At 40.6% G+C, this 21641-nt stretch overlaps 1 protein-coding gene across 3 annotated transcripts; it reads left to right on the forward strand.

Moving 5' to 3' along the window:
- Window positions 1-9195: 9195 nt before the first annotated feature.
- Window positions 9196-20050, forward strand: shox (short stature homeobox). Of its 3 annotated transcripts, none has more exons than XM_044049099.1 (6): window positions 9196-9675; window positions 11554-11762; window positions 14968-15025; window positions 15211-15320; window positions 17423-17635; window positions 17989-20050. In XM_044049099.1, exons 1-6 carry the CDS (start codon window positions 9429-9431, stop codon window positions 18076-18078), a joined length of 927 nt encoding a protein of 308 aa, XP_043905034.1. In that variant the 5' UTR covers window positions 9196-9428; the 3' UTR covers window positions 18079-20050. The 3 variants fall into 3 exon arrangements, with proteins under 3 accessions (XP_043905034.1, XP_043905043.1, XP_043905051.1); XM_044049108.1 differs by having other exon boundaries at window positions 15232-15320; XM_044049116.1 differs by lacking the exon at window positions 17989-20050 and having other exon boundaries at window positions 17423-17726.
- The last annotated feature ends 1591 nt before the right edge of the window (window positions 20051-21641 follow it).

The raw sequence follows: 21641 nt of genomic DNA on the forward strand, positions 1-21641 counted from the left end.
CAGCGTTTATATCACATAATCCTGATACTCACAAGTGGTAATATCATTGCAGCAAAAATGAGTCTGCTTGACAAATATTATTTTGAGAACAAGCAATTGATTTTAGACTCACTTCCTTTTTTGTCCTCGTAGCAAAACAACAGCTCGTGCTACTGATGATGCATTGTTTGCGTTTGTCTTCTAGAGCAATAAAATAAGGAAAGATATAGGCAAATTCATGATATTAACTGAAATGCATCAGCAGGACTGACAGACTGTCAGCAGTTCTGTTTTTATCACACGGCCTCTATGGTAAAGAGAGATACTCGCACAGGGTCAGAATGGAAACGTGTTCTGTGCACCACGGAGAGAATGATCCTCCATCTTGTTAGTGGGGAACTACACTGGGGTTTACGAGACACACAAAAGAAGGAGCTACAGGAGGGAGAAAAAAAAAGGTTCTTTTGTCTTTTTGTAATTATTCATTCCTGGGTGGGATGCTCTCTCTCCTTTGTTTTTGTCAGCTGACACATGTACAGGTATGATGGTGCAGGCTGCATGTGAGTGTGTTTATTTATTTGTGTTTTGTAATTGCATCGACATGCCACACATAAACGCATGAGTCTTTCTTTGTCTGCTTCCATGTGTGTGTATCTGTGTGGGTTTTTAGAGGCAGACACAGTGTGTCCATCAGTGTCTGTGCACGATGGCGATGCAGAGCCATTGAGTCACGCTGAAAGCAGCAGCGTTTCTCCACAGTCCAAATCAAAGCGAGGAAGGAAGCAGAACAATGAACCCAGCAGTTCGAGCTGATGAGCTCTTTAAATCCACCACAGACAACAGCAGCTCGGTGACGATCCTGCTCCATGCTCTAATCGCTTCAAATGAAGTCATGAAGGAAACATAGCGCAGCCAGCCTGAGCTCTCCTGTTCTGCAAGGTGCTGCAGCACTTGTTTGTGCAGAATGTCTGGCAATTAAAAATAATTGGGAAGCAGGTTTGCCTGTGAATCTTCCAAGAGTGCCAGTTATGATCTAATGAAGCTTCATTAGGCATGCTGAAACCTGAGAGGGCCGTATGACAACGGCAATTAGCCAGGATCATAGGCAAAAAAAAAAATAAAAAATCATTTTAAAAAAAAATCCTCGGCCAAGATTAGCTTTTCACTTAATGACCAATTCATTAGCTAATTGATTACTTATTAGTTACAGGCAGAGATGACTGTTTGGGGTGCTGGTGCTGGTAATTAACAGCATTTACACCGTTTGTCAATTGCCTACTTTTCCAGGAAAACAACTTTGGAGGGGAGCATAGCTGGAGGCTTTGGGCCATTTGCTTTTTGCTCCTCTGCTGTGTTATCTCTTTAATATCAAGAGGGGAATCATCTTTCAGCTTAGGGGTTATTACCGTGCACTTACTAATTACTCATTTATTTGGCCATGTTTTATTGCCTTAATTCATTGCTGCTGAAATGGGTGGATGGATGGATGGGTGGATGAGGGGATATGAAGAGGTGTAGAAGGGATGAGAGAGGTGGAGTAAGTAAAACAATTAACAATCTTTACAGTTTGTAACAGTAGCATCTGTGCTGCCCACTTATGTATATATACACTCTCTGGCCCATTTCTCACTTCATTTATAAAACGAGTAAACATTTTACTGAGGAGTCAAAGGTCACAGTTGCTACCTTTAGGATTTTGGATTTTTGTACCACTTATTGGTACATGATAAAGACAGCACATATGAATGGAGGCCAGATTGATTGACAGCTGCTATCGTCCAGGTGAAACACTATGTCAATTTTTATATCCAGCCTATGCCATGAAAATCCCAGTTCATCAGCAGGTTCTGAAATACTTACACCAGTCCATCTGGCCTGCCTTGTTAAACCATACCATGTTTAAAGTGACTTAAAGGCGACATCGAATGCTTGTATCGCACATATATGTTAGTTATGGAGGTCTACTTACATATATTAACTTGTTTTTATGGTTAAAAACCTCCTAGTCGCTGCAAACGAGCCGATCAAAATATCTCCTCACTCACGCTCTCATCAGCCGTGCTGTTTCAGACCAAAATCACACCCCCAGAGCGTGGACTGTGTTGTGATTGGCCAGCCAACGAGAGCTTTCCCACTGTCCTGTGATTGGCCAGGTACCTGGAAGTGACGTAATTAGGCCAGCTCTTAGATACACAGCTCCCCCTCTGGCACGGTGGATGCTCTGCATCTCAGCAGCTACAACGAGAGGATGGACGGATGTCCTGTGACAGGTGCTCCCAGCCCACAGCAGCTCAACTGGCATCATATGAAACATACGTTTATGTGTGACTTATAATGGCCGATCGGTAAATCATAGTATGTAAAATCTATTCATGGCTGGCACATGGACAAAAAATTATAAAAAAATTGCATGTCTCATTCTCGTTAATCCAATCCTCCCTTGTCCACCTGCATGTGACTGCTTACCATCTTTCGTCGCTAAAGTCAGTGTGTCCAGCAGATGCCTCAGATGTCAAAGCTGAGGCGTTACCATTATAAGCCCAAAATATCGCATGCCACTCTTACCTGTGCTCTGTGTCTAAACACCACATCTGAACATTTCAAACTATAGCTTTGAGGTCTGCAATAGGTGGGCTTGAGTTTGACTGGAGTCACAGGAGCTTTGGCATTTGTCTCTGTGGAGGAGACGAGGGATTCAAAGGTTAACAGGAGAGAGGCAGTGATGTGGCTCTTTAGCCAACTGACACAGCCCGCGGCACATGCCAGATCAGTCTTACGCCAAACACACCCACATATACAGCTTATACATGAGTTTTGTGGTTTTGTCACAAGTGTTGAATTTAATGTACATGTACAGATTTACTCGTAAACAGATCACAGTGCGTTATGTCATGGAAGGACAGTGCTGTCTGAAAACACCTCTCCACCATAGGATTCCAGTTTGAAATGTGAAGCCCCCCAGGAAGTAGGACGGAATTAGCAGCTAGCCACGAGGGGACGACTCAAAAAAGAACTTAATTTGTATAGGAGTCTATGGAATAAATTGTCTTCTCACTTTTTTCCCCGAACATTTTCCTGAGGAAGGTCTTTGTTGCTAGTTTCTTTAATTATTTAACCCTTAGTGCTCACATGGCACGGATCTGTGCCACAGGTGCACGCTTGGTAAATTGCCATGGGAATAATACACAACTCTTATAAGGACATCCTTTACAAAATGCATTTTTTTGTGTCATGTGTTGTTGAGTTAAAGTTATGATTCATTTTATGTCACATTGTTTTTTTAAAAGACAAAAACAAAACAAAAACGGGAGTAGCGATAATTGTGCAAAAGTCACAAAATAGGCCATTTTTCTTTTCTTTTTGTTCATAGAAATGAACCAAGTGAACTTCGAACTTTGACATATTTCCAGATTTCACAAATTCAATCTGATTTAAACTTTAGTAGTTTTTGCTTTATATGTTGGTGAAAATATATAGTTGGTGAAAATTTTTTTTCCCATAGGTTTTGCTGACAAAAAGGATATGAGACACTCTATATTTCACATTCTTATTGCCTCAAGACGTTTTAACAAAGTAATGGAAAAAAAGCAGTCTGTGTTGTAAGGGTTAATGGCACATGATGTCAGTTTTGTAAATTGTGTTCCCTTTTTGAGGAAAATACATGATACTTGTTTGATTGACAGCTGAAATTGTCCAGTAGGTGCCTGTTTGCAGGTGACATCTGTGAACTAATTGCTACCGCTCACATGCACTGTATCCCGAGGCTTTAAAATGGGAATTTGTTTTGCAACCGGAAGACTACGCCCATTTCATAAACATACGTGCTATACTCAAGTCTTTTCTGCATCTGTCCTCCATTCACCCATTCACCCTCTGCTGTTCCTCTCTGTTTTCCAGGGTGAACCTCCTCCTTGTGTCTCTTCACCTTTTTTATCCCCCAGTCTCTCCTCAAATCCACTCTCTCCCTCTCTGTCTCACCTCTGTCTCCTCTGTCTGTGTCAGGCCTTCAGTTCTGTTAATTAATTCTAATGAAGTCATCTATCAAAGACTCCTCTTTTTCTCAGTGCCACAACATAAATCACTCAGTGTAAAAGATGCTATCCCTCTTTCCCCATCTCTATAAACAGAGTAAGTCTCTCTCCGACTCCCTCTCTTTCCCTCTACAGACCACTCTTTAATTGTGTGATTGAGAACGTGCAGCATCACCCCATAAACGCTGGTCTGACACCAGAGGGACCCCTTATAGCCTGCTGTGGTGAGACACACACATACGCACACAAAGCAAGCAACATAAAATAGATACTTATTGTAAATTGGCCTCATTGGTCTCTGAAGACGTTGTTAACATGTCTGTGGGACAGTTCCCCTGCCAAGAGGGAACTTGATCCATCTCCACATTTACGAAATTAATTTCCATTACAAGCTGTGACTAACTTTGCCCGAACTGGGATTCATGTGCTCCACACAACACACAATAGGGGACAGCACTTAAAGATTTAAGCAAACTCTGCTTCAGACTGGCAGTTGTGTATGTTTTTTTTTTTCTGTGTACATTATTTCATCTTCCCCTCTTTCATAGAAATTAGAAAATGTTATAAGTTGCATTTTCAGGTCACCACACTGTGTCCCCTCTAAAGATGGTGATGCAAACCTGTTGTAACACGATGTGAACAAGAATCCCAGACACATCTAAATAATAAATAAATGATACATCTTGTTAGCCTTGACTCACAGGTTCAGTTGTCTTCTTGTGCACCAAATGATCAATGTCCTCCTATTATCCTCATGCACTCTCTTCGGCCCCATTCCCAATTCTACCCGCCTCTCCCCAGGTCTTTCATGTTGCCCTCTGGGAGCCAAACAAAACATGGTTTTCTACTGCAAATAAGGAGCTAAAACACCATGTGATCAGTCATGAATTATTTGAACACTATTGATTTGTATAAATTGTTGCATTTCCCTGGAGTATTTCACCAACGACAACAGTATCTTTACAGGGTCTTGTGAAAAACACTCTTTTTTTTCCCTGCCATAAATGAAAGGAAATGATTTTAAGGGGTAATTAATGAGTAGATTTAACCTGAATTGCTCACTGTGGCTTATTATGAAGGGAGATGGAAAGGGAGAGAAGCAGAATATATTTGACTTTCAAGCATTGTCAGTGGATTGCTGTGTTTTCCTTGCACATATTCACTCCGTTTAAGAGTGTAATGTCAATTTCACGGCTTTTTTTTTTTCCTCAACAAGAGGCTCCGGTGCCCTGTGGGTAGATAGCAGTTAGAGAATACACAGAGAAAAATAAAAATCCAAAAAGGAGAACCAACATATTCCCAAAACATCCCAGTTGAGTGTGAGCTAATGTTCAGCACATTGGGGTATTTTTCATGTTGAATTTTTTTCCTCATATTTTTTTGCCCCGAAAGCCTAATTTAGATGGCAGACGAGGCATTTGAACACAGAACAGCCAGGAGTCTCTGTGGACCACTGCAGCTCTGGAAAAGGACCTAAATGAAGGCACCAGACAATGTAACAAACCACGAGGTCCCAGCACCCCACAGACAAGCCAGAGGACTCTAATAAACAAACACACACTCACTGTCATTAACGTGGCCACAAGTTAAAATCCTCCTCCTCCTCCTCCTCACAAAGACAAGGTTTCAATTTTTCCTGCACCAGGGGAAGAATCCAATTTTCTGTATACCACATCTGTACAGCACCTCTGCAATGCTGAATCAGATTCAATGTGTACCACTTTATTGCATTTTTCTGCTGCTCCCCTTTTCCCTATAGAATGAGAAGATGATATTTGGAGATAAGCTCTGCTCTAAAAAAAGCTTTATGGTCATGGAAATGATGTTAGACTCTAGAGGTGCAGTAGTTGCTTTTTAAGTAATTTTTTTTTTCAAAACTCATTCTGCTGTCTTGGGGCCAAGTAAAACATTTAGACAATCACATCTGTCATATATTATGATTCCACACAACAATGGTGCTGAGAGATGAGGATTGTTGTGTAGAAACATTTATCTGTTTAGTTTTTTACACTTCCATAATAAATAATTATTCCATAATCTATATTATTTCAATTCACAAAATGTGAGTAAGTGAATGACTCTGTTAATAACTTGCCTCAAGAGCGAGGGGGGAGGGGTGGTGGTGGGGAGTTGTCGGCAGCGGAATATCTTGGAAATCATCCAGAAGCCAAGACCTGCATTTAGGATCATCCATCCCTTCTCACATGAGGGATTAGTCTGGCAGAGGGAACAGGTTGAAACAGCTTGGTGTAGTATTTGCTGCTCTGACCCTTCCTGTATATCTTTCCCCGTATCTCTAAATCCCCACACAAGCACTACTTCACCTCACTGCTAATGGTTAACATTACTTGTACAGTCAGGAAGGGCAACACAAGCCTAATTCTCTCATTGCTTTGCATGGCTACAGTATGTCCCCTCACCCTCGCTCCCTCTCCACATCTCTTTCTCCCTCCCCTTCACCCCTCCTCCTCTTTCTCTCCCCTTCTCTGCTCTCATGCAGCTGGCACAGACTCATTTAAGTCTGCTGATGTCTTGATAATGTTCCAAAGCCATCACAAGCAGGTAGAGAAGGAATTCCTCAGCTCCCTAATGAGCAGCAAATGACCGATGAGGACATGAGCAGGCTTGTGGACAGTAAAAGAAAGTGCTTGGCACCTACTGCAACTCGGCAATTACTACGTTTCTCGTGTATTTACAAGCGAACATGCAGAGGGAGAGAGGTCGTACTGATTCACTAAATAACATGGGAAAAAAGCCTAGATCTTGTGATTAATGTTTTATAATTTTATAATAATCTGTAAAATTGTGACTATATCCTTGTATTAATTTGATTAATAAATTAAATAAAGTGATACAAACCTCTGTAGCTTCAATGGACCTTTCATTCTGAACATAAAACTGGGGCTGCATACATTTTAAATTGTGATTAATGTGATGATGTAATGTGGTTGATAGTGAATAAATATAGAAATTAGAAATAGATGTTTTTATATAAAATGCACATCATTTAATTTAATTTGAAGTTTGAATACAGTGTTGAATAATAAAATTAATAATACATACATACATAAATAATAATATAATTGTTCGACATATATTATTCTTTTGAATGTTTTATTTGTTAGGGTTTTTTTTTGTTTTACTTTCTGACCACATATCTATGACTCTATGACACTGTGGTCCTGTTGTCCATAATACACTGGTAATAAATAGGAGTTAATGAATTATTTAAAAACAACAAGCCACGTTTTGCGCACGTGCAGCAGGAGAGGCGGTGGTGCTGCGTGTGTTCGTGGTGGAATGACCGCAAAGTGAAAATATGATTGAGGCCCCTTTAAGAGTTTTTTGGCCACTAAACTGTAGCGACACCAGCGTCGGCGCGTAAAGCGCATCATCCCTCCTGGATTCCGTCTGATGCTCGTACAGGCTGCTGCTGATTGGACACCACAACATTGCGATGAGATTATTATCGCAGGCGTTACGTTTTAAACCTCTGGAAAAATAAATCAAGCTGGACCATGTGCGGTTTTTGCAGCTTAGTGTAATGTGTTGAAAAGTACATTAAATTACACAAAATGTAAAAATATCCCTAAAAGAAAAGACATAGGGTGCTTAGTTATTAATATCAGTGATTACAGATTTGGTGATGTATGGATTCTTTTTTGAAGTCGTGTCGTTAGACGTGTTTTTGTTGAAGAAAAAAATAACAACAATCAGAAGAATCAACATTATTATTTATTTGTAATATAATGAAAAAAATAGCATTATATGATGCGCACGTGGTATATTTAATATCTATATTACGCATTAAAATGACCTCTGAACGAAAAAAGACAAAGAAAATATTTTAGATCCTCAAAGTTCGGAGGAACGTGAAGCCGCGCGTAAAAGTTAGAGACATTTTAATAATTTTATTTTAACCAAGCCCCAGTTGGTTGATTATTTCGTTCCACGCAGAGACACATAATACACGCACAGGCGCCTTTTGTAAAACGCCACTTTATTGTGGTGTGGTTTCGAGGCACACGACATGGGAGCGCAGATTTGCGTCTTAAAGAGGATTTAAGTCTATTAACAACAAAAGGCGCAGTTCATGGCACGAGGGAGAGACCTCGACGTGTGCGTCAGCCGCAGTGATGTGAAGCGCGCTCACTGATAAATGGAGAGACATCAAACCGAGTCATTATGGAGCTGAGATATGAGACTTTCACAGTGGCGGGCCGCTCTGGGCGGCAGACCCAGGGGATCACACTCCTCTCCCGGCCTTTTGTGTTTGTGTGCTGGACTGATGAACGACTTAGATAACGTGAAGCCATTATGTGCTCACTTATTCCCATGAAAACCCTGTAAATAGAGGCAGCATTTTTTCACTGCTGATATCTATTGATTTGCAGCCCATTTTTGTAACAGTAAACCACGAAGGCTCACACGTGAATACGTACCAGGAACGCGGATTTTTTTAACAGTCAAATATTAACACTATCTTATAAATTGTGTGACGCTGTTGAGTCTTTTCCTGCAGCATTTCTTTATTGAAAAAACAAAGTTTATGGCCTAAACATATTATTTTTTTTCGGATACTAAGTAAGTTTAACTTTAATATTGTGCTGTTTCAAGAAATATTTAAAATTGTGCAACCCTATATATTTGTAATTAATGTGCCACTTTTGCATTATGACATGATTTTTATGAATCTCACCACACAGGCAGCACACAGGATTAAGGAATATGAACTCAATCCTTCTATAGACAGGTATGTGCAGGTCAGCTTCAAAGCACATTTGTCAACTCAACAAACAATAACCCCAAAAAAGAGGGTATGTTATTAAAGGGGCGATCCCTCAAACACACTCAGAATTAATTCGACTTATAGGCAACAGCCATACACGTGCTTTTTCACAGGAGTGAGCCATTTTAATGACCCCATAATTCAATTAACCGCCTCCATCAGCTCCATCATTGATTTGTGGAACAAGAAGAAGAAGAAGAAGAAAACGAAGAAGAAGAAGAAGAAGGGGGAGGAGGAGGAGGGGAAAAAAAGCTGCTGAAAGTTGAATTTTGCAAAGTCGAGGCGGCCTGTAATTGCTCAAGACACAGATCGGAGAAAAGAGGGGGTGGGGGGGCTGGGCTGAGGTGGCCGTGTATAAATAGTGTGCTCTCAAATACACAGTCACAACAGCAGGAGTGATCTCACCTCCTCTCCACCCCTCCTATCTGCTGCCAGCCTCCAAACCAGAGCGCACATCCGCCTGTGTGTGTGTGTGTGAGAGAGAGAGAGAGAGAGAGCGAGAGTGTGTGTGAGAGTGTGTGTGTGTGTGTATGTGCAGACTGCACAGACGAGGCACAAGGTAGATTCACGGTGGATTTCCCTGCGCAGGACTGAGCACTACTGAGCACGAGCCGAGCCGAGACCGAGCCATGGAAGAACTGACGGCATTCGTGTCGAAATCTTTCGATCAGAAAACCAAGGAGAGCAGCAAAGAGGCGATCACGTACAGGGAAGTTTTGGAGAGCGGCTTGACGAGGGCGAGGGAGCTGGGCAGCCCGGAGACAAACCTGCAGGACATAACGGAGAGCAGCCACTGCCCCGTGCATCTGTTCAAGGACCACGTCGACCTGGAAAAGGAGAAACTCAAGGACTTTAGTGTTTCGAGGGCGACAGAAGGTAAGGAGTGTTTCCCCCTTGTTTCTTGTCATTTCTATTTTAACAAATGCACAGTTAAGGCTCGCGTCGGGGAAATGTCTCAAGTTCAGTTGTCCTGCATCGACATTTCTTTTTTCCCTCTGACAAATTCATGCGTAAAAGCAGTTTATTTTCCATCGCTTTACGAATTTATTTCGGGTAAATGGACATCATTTACGCATTATTCTTTTTTTTAAAACTATTATTTTACAAAGCAGGAGGCGGATCCTGAGTTTGACCGTGATTTTAACTGTTTGATGATTGTTTTCAGACCTCTAGCCTTTGGTCAAACGAAAAACAAAATCCCATTTCATTTTTTTTAAATAATATAATTATATCAATTGTATTTGCGGTGTCTAAAATGAGTTGCAATATCATTGTAATGGAGTTTAACATTTTATGACAACACATAAATATTCGCTAATAATAATAATCATTATTATTTTTATTATTATTTTGAGTGTGCAAACATTTGCTACTTCACCTTCATTTGCAATTGCACACAGTTATAAAAATGATAGATCATATTTTATATTTTATCTTGTACTATAACAACAACGCTGTTCTCACACAGTTTTACCTGTAGCATGTTAAAACTGTCAAAGATTTACCCCGAAGTCAGACAAACTCCACTTTAAGCTGTTGACTTCTTGTAAATCTAAACAATCTGCTACTAAACACAATCAAAAATGTGTCATCCTTAACTTACGATATGTAAATCAAATGGTGTAGTCAAATTGTATATATGTATTTTTTTCTTCTTGTATTATTCCTCCTTATATCCTGCAGACTTTTCGTTAAGGCTGCTTTTGTGTAGGATATGAGGATATGATTGCTATTATTCGTATAATCAAATGCTTTTTAGTTGCGGGGAAAAATATATATAAACTTTTACACCAACAACTACAAACAACAAAATGCGATTGAACGTATGAGTAGTTGCAGCAGTTGTCACGTCTGTTACTAATAATAACAGCATCACACTGATGACAGTGGTAATAGTGCTGCATAGCCCCAATTAAAATGGAATAATTTACAGTATATACTGACAACTTGATACACTTTTACATAATGTTTCAAGGAGAAAAGAAAAGCATCAGACGAAAATGTTAGATATCACACGTTATTTGATGTAACCTAAAGTAAAATCACTGTGTTTTACCTGCATGAGTTAAAAGGTCTAAATCTTACCCATTTTAATCCGGGCTTAATTCTCGACTCTTGCCTTATTAAGCTCACATGGTGTGTGTTGACTGAATTGCTTTTATAAGGGCACTGACACACATAAGCACACTGACTTATGGAGGCTGGAAATGTGGAAATGCAGCCATAGGCCTCTCTTGAAGAATGAATGTGTGTGTGTGTGTGTGTGTGTGTGTGTTACCTCTGTGGGATCTTTTCTGTCACAAACACTGACCTTGTCAGGACCAGTAGTCCTCATGGAGACCAAAACCTGGTCCTAATAAAAGAGAACCTAATTTCTGAGGAACTGGTTAACTTTAGTGCCAAGATTGAAATTGTGGTTAGGTTAAGGTTAGGGTCAGGTATTAACTGGTTATGGTTAAGGTTAGGGGGTAACTCTTTGCACACTGTCCAAATCAATGGAAGTCAGTGCTTTGCCCCAAGAAGAATCACATGTGTGTGTGTTGGGTCTATAGGGCCCCTGTTATAGGCCGCCATAACACTGGGGCCCAGTAATGTACATGTGGTACGCATACGTGCGTTGAAGTGAGTGTGTGCGTGTGCGTGCGTAACGTGTGCCCATGGTTATGGCTCTGCGTCTCCCTCGGAACACTGTCATGTCCAGCGTTTGAACGCATCTCCTGTCCATTTCCTCCCCAATCATGGGCCGTTTAACAGGGATTTACGAGTGTAAGGAGAAAAAGGAGGACGTGAAGTCGGAGGACGAGGACCCACAGGGCAAACTGAAGCAGCGGAGGAGTCGCACTAACTTCACCTTGGAGCAGCTGAACGAGCTGGAGCGGCTCTTCGACGAGACGCACTACCCGGACGCCTTTATGAGAGAGGAGCTGAGTCAGCGGCTGGGACTGTCCGAGGCCAGAGTGCAGGTGAGCATCTGTCCCTCCTGCACGTACTCACACTTTCCTTCTGCTTTCTTACGGCGGAGTCCTCTGTCAGTCACAGCCTCATTTGGTGCTTTGAAGGACATTATAGGTCATTTTCAGAACGGGCATTATAGTTCAATGCTGCGCGAACTTTTTTTTTGACGATGATAAACCATCAATTTAAAGAGCATTTTTATGTCTAACTTTTGTGAACATATCCCTTTGAATAGGTAAACCAGACACTGTCACGAGATATGATTGATAAACCAACCACAAAGTGTTCACACAAATCATAAAAAAAACATTTCTGCTAATTTATTTGGCGACCCCCAGAACATGTCTCTCGACTCATCTATGTAGGTTGTGCGAGTTACATTCATTGTTTCATCATTTAAATAATAATAATAATAAAAAATAAAATAAAATAAATGCAGCTCATAAAGGAGGAAAAGAAAATGTTTTAATCTCCAGCATGTTCACACATGAAAATATTAATACTATGAGACATTTGTATTCCGGGTATGTTTACACAGTAATGCATTTATTTACATTTTTACTTTGTTGTAAAACAAATATTTAGTTTTTTGATTATGGCCTCGCGTTGCTCACGTTATCAAACGTTTAAAACATTTTTTTTAACAAATAAAATGCCATTTGTTTTAGTGACATAATGTGTAGACATATTAAATACGTAAATATGTATTTATATATATGTATATATATATATATATATATATATATATATATATATATATATATATATATATATATATGTATATATATATATATATATAAAAATAAAAGTTAAGAGCTAATTAGTCTCAATGCAGATTATATTTCTTGTAATATTCCTCTGTGGATTTACAGAGCACATGGTCCTTCACAGTAGATTTTTTTGTTATCACTGTTGTTTCAATATCCTCGTGAGGACCCAGTATTTCAGTGACACTGCTTTAAAACTCTGTTAAATAAAAACCCAAAACATTGAACATTCACTGTTAACTATTTAAAATTTAGACTGAATATTTAACCACATTTGTCTAATAAGCGTCGTCTCTGGTGTAATCAACAAGATGTTTAAATGACTAGAATCATAAAAAAAAGGAAAATTCTGTATTCATAAAGGCAGCGATATCAAACAAGTGCAGGGAATTACTCGGGATGTAACAACCAATATGAACGTCCATCACTAGGCCTTTACTCCTATACGATCCCAGCAGGCTCGTGGATGTGAGTGGGTGGGGGAAAAAAACCCAACCAATGATTAAAATGAATGAAGAGCCTGAATGGCTGCTTCAGGGGACGCGCTCTTATGTCAACTCGTATCCCTCCTCATTTTCTCTGTAATATCTGCCATAGGCTTGATGTAGTGTCCCCATAAAAACAGATTAGAAATAACTCAATTCTGGCCCAACTCTGCTGCTGTTCTCTATCTAATCGGATGAATAAAAGCCACCGCAGAGCTTTATAAGCCCATCCACTCCTATTATATGAGCAAAACGTGGTCGGACCGCGATGCACTGCAGTTATCACTAATAAAGTGCACACCGCGTGTGAATTAATATTAATTGATGGTATAAACACGCTTGATCTATATAACCCTGACTGTGCGTGTTTTCTGTGATCAAAAACACGCGTCGTTTTTGCTCCTCGGGAGAAATAATAAACATGCTCATTTCTGGGCACTTTAACAGGACACAGAGACGCGTTCTTGTTTTTTTTCCCCTTCCTTCTGCGGCTGTGAGTGAGAGTGAAGTGCAGCAGGGGCTGTTGCAGGCTGTGAACCTGCGCTCCGAGCAGCTGTCAATGAATCTAATTGAAAGTTATGAGAGCTTGGTGAGGAGCAGGCAGTAATTCGGTTAGGACTAATATCTTTGGGTTTCTGGCGCGCTGCTAAATTAAATGTCATTATTCACTGTCTCTGATAAAAAATCAAAAAGGAAATGAGATTAGGGTATTTGTGAAGCGCATCATTGAGTGGCCCTTAATGAAGAAATAACTGTCTGAACCAGTGTAGTTCACTTTGCCTAACATACTGGCGCGTAATTGGAATTGATCTCGGGGCCCGTCTAATATTAGTCTTGATTTATCTGAGCTGGGATTACTGTGCGTCGATGCAAAATCACCTGGGATTTTCATAAACATCATGTTTTTTTTTTTGTCCAGCGTCATTTACCGCTGTACAACTCACCGGTCAAACAAACAATCATCACAATGTACAGTGTCCTAATTTAATAATTATAATAATCATAACCAAAATATACTAATAATAATGGGTTGGTAGAAATCATACTTACGGTTCATTTATGATTAAATCTTATATGATAATATGATAGTGAAATAACTACGTTTGTAAGATAAATGTAGTTATCTTCACGTCCTGTCCTCAGTCACTAATGTGCACTTTATTGACTGTGTTTCTGCTGCTGCTGCAGCTGCAGCCTCATCGACTCAGTGTTGATCGTCGCCCCACGCGACTTAAAATGGCTTCACGGCACCTTTGATTCATCATCACCATCATCATCCTCGTCGTCGTCGTCATCGTCAGCCCGCGCGCCCTTTGTGGTCCGCTAATTCCGCATTTGTAAATGATAATCACTGCGAAGGTCGAGGGTGAGGAAGATAATGTTATTCAGCGAGGCAAATTAGGTTGATGATGATTAACAATAGGCCGCGTAGCCTCCAGCCCTGCAGCTTCAAAGACACTCAGCAAAACTGGGAAGTGCAGGTTAATGAGGGATGTATTTGTACTCGTATTGTTCTTTTCATTTTAAAAATAACTTGACGAAATATCACCATTTTATATTCGTTTTATCGCTTTAATATTCCCCATCTTCCTCACGGAAAACGTGGTTATTTGCTGCTGATTTTATTGCTCATTTTGTGTTTATTACCTAACACCATTATGTTCTCATAAGAATTAACTGTGAGACTCAATAAGAGGTTTATAAAGTTTTAAAGGACCATGTGGTTATTTCATCATCTTTTTAATTTCCTAGCTTATTTTTTTTAGCTCTGTTTTTACATTACCATTGTATGTATATATAAATATACATACATATATTTATGTTGTACACATGGAGAATAAGATTATTTTCTTTACTGGCTACACAGTAGAAAGTATTGAAATAACATTTGGTGTATACAATAAAACAAATGAGATCAGACTTTGATTTGTCTAATGGATCATTTTCTTTTCCAATGCCAGGTTTGGTTTCAGAACAGAAGAGCAAAGTGTCGAAAACAGGAAAACCAAATGCACAAAGGTAAATGTCACTTCCTTGTACCTTCTGAATGATATTTGATTTTTTTCTCCTTTTTTCTTCCTTTCTGGGTTATTTTTAGTTGTACAATTTGACACTATATTTAACCGTTTTTAACTGCATGTGGAAAAAAACAAACCTGTGACCTCCTCATCTCACATAACAACAACTGTCTGGCGGTCTGACAGACATCTTTCCCTTCACTCCAGGTGTTATTCTGGGCAGTGGCAGTCACCTCGACGCATGCAGAGTAGCACCCTATGTCAATATGGGTGCCCTACGGATGCCCTTCCAACAGGTAGGCCATGTTCTCCTATTTTTAGCAGAGGCTGATGACGCTGAGATTGTATTGATTTAATCTTGATTTTAAGCACAGGAATCAATTGAGGGAATCCCTCCTTTCCAAAGACACAAAGCAGACGTTTGCTAAAAAACACAAGTAAACACAAACACATTGATAAAAAAAAGTGTCACTTAACACCGTCTCAGGCTGTTTGTTGGGCAAATGCCTTAAAAAATCAAGTGATACAAAACAACTGAGTTTTTAGCACTTACAGGCATGAATGAATCAGGCTGTATCAAATATGTAGAAGTTAAACATGCAGGCACAATTTCAAGTTGATTACTTACAGCATCCTGAGACGGTTGGGTGACGACTGAGGAATCTGTAATGGAACTACATGTATGTGTTTCTCAGAGTCAAAGTGGGCCTTCTATATTTGTACATCCACATGAATCTAGGCCATGTGTAGCTATTAGACGCGAGTGATAAGACACCCAGTGGATGTGTGTGTGTGTCAGCGTGGGAGGGAGCAGCTCAGACCTCAGTGCACCTTTCACCTGGTGGCTGTGTGGAGAGGGTCAGGCTGTACAGGCAGAGGAGAAGAGAGGTGGACAGACATTTGATCTGCTGCTTTCTGCTTTTTGTGTCCCCGCTGCTTTGTTGTCTGCTTGACCCCTCGTGAAAAGCAGCGGCCTAATTAAGCCAACGGTGCAGCACATAAAAGAGATGATGAAAGCGAGGAATGGAGTCGACTCTTATGGATATTGGCATTGAGCTGCACTGGCAGAGGTGGAGGCTTGCGGCCTGCATACAGAGAGAGGCTCACCGTTTAAGGTCGAAACAAGCAGTGGGCCTGCAATGCAGCATTATGAATATAAAACAAGTGAATGGCTGGTCTTTTGTTGAATAAGGTGTAGTCTGATGGTTGAATCTGGCCTGAAACCGTTGAGTCATGTGACTCCTTCTCTTCCTTCATTAGTATTCACTAACATTTAAAGAAAAACTGCCACGGTCGTCGTTAAAATCTCGGAGCGTGCGCGTGTAAATAAAGATATAACACACACCCTCATGCACAGACATGTTAAAACTTCACCACCCAGTTGTTAGGGCAGCGTTCGTTTCCCCCCAAACAAGACTGCTTCACAAAAGTCAACCGCCAGCTTTTTGAATCGGTTTTCTGTGATTTTATCACATGTTTTCCAACCACAATTCTGGAAATGATTGGTCACAGCTGCAGTTTATCACCTGACTGTTGGTAAATGAGATACTGTGTGGAGATGCAGTCTGCAGGAGGTTTTATTTGGATACTGTTGCAGCGCTGCTGAGCAACGATAAATTTGTGGTTCAATTCAAGACCTACAAGTCATTTTCAGTACTTTTTAGGCCAATATGAAAGGGGGCAAAGTGAAAAATAATATTTAGTCAAGTTAAAACTTTGACTTCATATCATTCTATTTTGGTTGGAGAAGAAAGCATGAAATATTTTGGTTTTCCCACTTCTTCCTGTGGTGTTTGAAACACATGAGAAATGGCAACAGGCTCAGTTCTCTCCCTCAGAAGTGAGTGGATGCTTAATTTTCACCTACTTCTTATAAAATAATTGCCAAGAATGTGAAAACTGATATTCTATGCTCCTTATGGTTTCTTTTTTCCCCTTGACTCAGGAATATGTCTGGATAAATATTTATAAGTCCAAATATGTGAATGTCTTTTTAGTGCAAAATTGTTTATTTATGCAATTGAATACATAATCAGGATAACAAGACTGCATATTTCCAAGGGTATAACCGAGTCCTCAGTCTGAATTAAACAAATCTGTTCTGGGCCCTAGAAAGACTTTGATTCTGGATGATTAAATTGGATGTGGTGTCTGAGAGCAATGTATGATTCATTAACTTTTAGAATCGCTGACATGAAAAAAGGGCTAAAGCAGAGAACTATTTTCTTAGAAAACACACTGTAAGCAACAGCTTTGAGGGGGTAACATTTAAGGGGGGATTTAATAGTGTCAGACTGTGAAACCTGAATCCTTGACCTACACACACACACACACAGACATGTGCGTATGTGGCCTGAGGCGTTGATGCTGACTAACTTTACATTTTGCTGTCCTGCAGGTCCAAGCCCAGCTCCAGTTGGACGGAGTCACCCACTCCCACCCCCACCTGCACCCTCACCTGACTGCTCACGCTCCCTACCTGATGTTCCCTCCCCCTCCCTTCGGACTACCAATCGCATCTCTCGCAGACTCAGCCTCTGCAGCGGCAGCAGTGGCGGCAGCTGCCAAAAGCAACAGCAAGAACTCGAGCATCGCCGACCTGCGACTCAAGGCAAGAAAACACACCGAGGCTCTGGGACTCTGACCCCACCGGGCTGCCCCTCCGCTCGCCTGATGCCCATAATCGCCTCTCACACAAGACTGGGCCTGTGAAAGGGCCGTGACACTCACAGCTAAAACTAAACTAAACAAAAACACTGAGTGAGAATGAAAGAGAGGAACACATACACAGAGAGGGGGGAGAGAGAGTGTGTGTGAGAGAGACAGGGGGAGAACAGTGGAGGAAGAAAATAAGAAGGAGGAGGGAGTGAGAAAATTGTCACAAAACCAGCTGCCAAAACAAACCACTTGTAGAGAACGGTAATTAAATACCGATGAAATCACCTTTTACTTTTCGCCCAACAGGCAGGACTTCTGCGGGGCCAGTGGCTCAGTCCACTCCAGGCACAGATCACATCCCAAGGACCGTACAAACACATGTGGATGTCTGTGTGAGGGCCGGGCCGGGGCCCTGTCACACCAGAAGACGTTAGAACAAAGCAAACTGGCAGGCAGCAGCAGGGCCTAAAGCAGAGCCTTGCTGCCGCTGGCTGCCGCCATGTTGACAATGCAAAGGGGTTGAGCATGTGGGAAGCAGACTCACGCACCACTTCACCGACGCATTGGAACAACTCTCACCTTTATGCCCCCCCAAAATCCACACCTCATGAGAAAAATGAAGAAAAAAAAAAGTTTAAAAAAAAAGGCCATATTTGTCTCCAACCACTGTGTTCCCTGCTGCTGCCAAGTGCATGAGCTCTAATGGAGGACCATTCTGGGACTGGCCTCTATCCACACCTGACACAACCGCTCGACAACTGTTTTTAACACTGCCATTCAACACGTCCACAAACCCCAACCCCCACACACACATCTTCAAAATGAACGGTCTCTATTACGGTTTGATATCCTTCTTCTCATGGACTTGTGCTATAGTGAAAGCAACAACAACTCCTTTTTTTCTTGTTGCTGCAGAGGGGAGAGACATTATTCTGTGTTGCTGGGCATGTGTTGGCAAGATTTGGTTTGCTTTTTTTTCCCTAACAGCGTTCTCCCTCTGTCGTTATTCTTTCTTTCTGTTTGTTGTGTTGTATCCTGGGTAAAGAAATGAAGATAGCCTTTGCACTTCAGGTCTTGTATGTGGGTGTTTACAAATGGCACTACAAGCAGATACTACTTTGCTAATTATAAGGGGGGAGGGGAATTTGATATCGTCATGTGATCAGCAAAAAGGACATTATCTTGGACAAAGGGTATAATTGCGATTTTTCTTTTTTGTAATTCTGAAAAAAAAAAGAAGAAAGCATCAGTCAAACTGAAATGCAATGGTGCGCAGTTTAAGTGCAATACTGTAAATAGCAAAAAAGTAAAAACAGCTAGCAGTTAGTTGTCAACGATAAAGAGACCCAATGATTTTCCGTTGCTTTCATGCACTGTTGCAGTGTTACATTTCTTTGCCAAACACGCCAGTTTTTCTACAGCAGTGTATATTTTGTTGAGTTGGAGGGAGGTTCCTTGAAACCAGGTGCCATATGGCACCAAAACCTCCTATGTATTCAAACTGTTTTGTATGCATCAGGTGCAGTTGCCTCTTGTTGAGGAAGACATGAGAACATTTTTCTGAGCTGCAGAAATAATAAAAAAAAAACAATTCTCTTTGCTACTCCATTTACCTGAAAGAAAATCCATTTTACGATTGGATGTTGGTTAGTCACCATAATAAAATCCACAAATCAGCAATGTAATCCAAACCAAGCAGTTTACAATAGAATTCCCTTATTTCTGCATGTTATATGTGACATTTCATTGTTGATTTCAAAAACAATTCAGACTGTATTTAACAAATTCTTCCAGCCATGGTGGATGTTTTTCTTTAATTTTGAATTTTTCATGTTTTGGAATTCAAAGATGATTTTTCAACACTGCTGTCAGAGCTGCGATATACATGTAGGTCTGTTTAAGATCTACGTACCTCTAACAGTCTCCAACAACATCTCTGTTCACAGACCTCCATTTAGAATTGTTTATCTATGTCTCCATTTTAAATTAAACATATGGGTGTTTTATTTATTATTTTGTCTAAAGGTTTATGAAAGATGAAATAGTTGAACTACAAGTGTACATTTGTACATGGCTTTGCATTTATTTTTGTATGTTTTTTTTAAGTGTTTGAATTAGGAGGTGTGGCTGTAGTGCATTGTTTGCCTAAAAAATGTAGCGTGTCCAAGTTTACAAACATTTCAGGGACGGTTAAATTGAATAATACTCCATGGAATTTGTTGTACCCATTAAAAATGATTATCATTTCATATGCAAGCATGCCTAAACATGAATCATCGTACAGTTTGTTTCTTTCCCCGTTTGATTCACAAATTATGAATGTACATCTTGTACAAGTAAACTATCAATAAAGTTATAAATATTTGTACTGAAGTTTTAAAATACTTTCACTTGTTAAGCTGCACGAGTTACACTGAGTGTCATTCATGGAGGCCGTTGGGGCAACATACTTTGTAACTCAGCACAAACATGAACACACACACAGGACAATAAGCCTTATAAATTATTCGGAAAGTCAGAAAAAAAATAAAAATAAAGACAGCAACTGTCAAGAGATAATCCTCTTCCCTAATGTCTTGAATACTTTTGGCCTGATGCACATACACACTCTCTCCATGCCTCACACCACGTTGTGGCTGATGCTCAGCAACTGTCTCAACCTGTGGATCAATATCAATATCTTTTCAAAAGTTGACATTCACACAGACTGGGTTAGCCCAGCCAAGCTCATCACACCAGCAGAAAAAAAGTCAGCTGCTATAAAATCCAGATGCACCCTGAATGTGGAGGCTCAAGCTGGGTACGGCTCTCTCTGCCTGAGTGCATCAAAATGACATAGATAATATAAGTGGGGCTGTAATGTCGAGAAATAGAAGCAAGATGGCCGTAACTGGAGTGGGGAAGCTTGGAAGTACAGAGGGAGGAAAAGAAGGCAAACAAGAGATTTTGTGGGATACTGGATACATAATATGCAGCCTGTTTCATGAGCTCAGAGAGGATCTTTTCTCCTTGTTCCTATATGGTGTTGATTAACTTTGAACAGATGACACACGAAAGTCTCTCTTTCACACACACACACGCACACACATACACGCACGCGCAAAAAGAGAGAGAGAGAGGTTTGTGCATTGACTTCCATTCACTTGGACGGCCGAAACAAAGCATTATACCTAACCTTAGACATAACCAGGTAATGCCCATCCCTAAACTTAACCTAACTACATTCAAATCTTAGCCCTAAACCTAACCTGTTCCTCAGGAATGAGGTGCTTGTTTATCAGGACCAGGTTTTGGTCTCCATGAGGACTACTGGTCTTGACAAGGTCAGTGTTTATGCCAGAAAGGGTCCTATAGAGGTCACATGCACACACACACTGTTGCCCACTCCTTCCACTTGTTCAACCCACATTTTGCACATCTAAAATAGTTAAACGGTTGCTCTCCCTATTTTTTAAGTTTTTTTTTTCCTTCATTCCAGATGTGTGTACACAAAGTAATTACACCATGTGGTATAGTGGCCTATTGTCTGAACCCCATACAGGAATTAGCCCAAATGGCGTCCTGTTGAGTGCAGTACCCCCTCGAATGTCGCTGCAGGTTTAATTTGTACCTCTTTGCTCATACATCAAGATTGAGTGATATAGTCACAGACTGATGGCTCCGTATTTACTCAGTGACCCCTCCAGCTGGGGCCTGCTGGGCCAGGTCTGGAAATAACAGCATCCTTTTATGTGTACTAATAATTAGCAAGGCGCACACAGCCATCAATCAACCACCAATGAGCCATGGCTGCTTTGTCAACATGTCCAAGCGCATAAAGCTATTTATGTTGGCCACAGGTAACAAACACACAATACTTTATTAATAGAGGAGTGTGTGTGTGTGTGTGTGTATTTGTGTAGGTATTGTGTGCAACGTTTAGAGGACATTTTGGGTTTATTGTTGACGTTCTCTTTACT

Source organism: Solea senegalensis, linkage group LG2 (assembly GCF_019176455.1).
Source record: "Solea senegalensis isolate Sse05_10M linkage group LG2, IFAPA_SoseM_1, whole genome shotgun sequence".
Taxonomy (NCBI): domain Eukaryota; kingdom Metazoa; phylum Chordata; class Actinopteri; order Pleuronectiformes; family Soleidae; genus Solea; species Solea senegalensis.

Bases quoted from the DNA above. Each gene is read 5' to 3' on its own strand.
- shox (XM_044049099.1), top strand. From the start codon at position 9,429: ATGGAAGAACTGACGGCATTCGTGTCGAAATCTTTCGATCAGAAAACC. The intron at 15,026-15,210 runs GTAAATGTCACT...GCGGTCTGACAG, and splicing joins GGAAAACCAAATGCACAAAG to ACATCTTTCCCTTCACTCCA. The intron at 17,636-17,988 runs GCAAGAAAACAC...TTCGCCCAACAG, and splicing joins TCGCCGACCTGCGACTCAAG to GCAGGACTTCTGCGGGGCCA.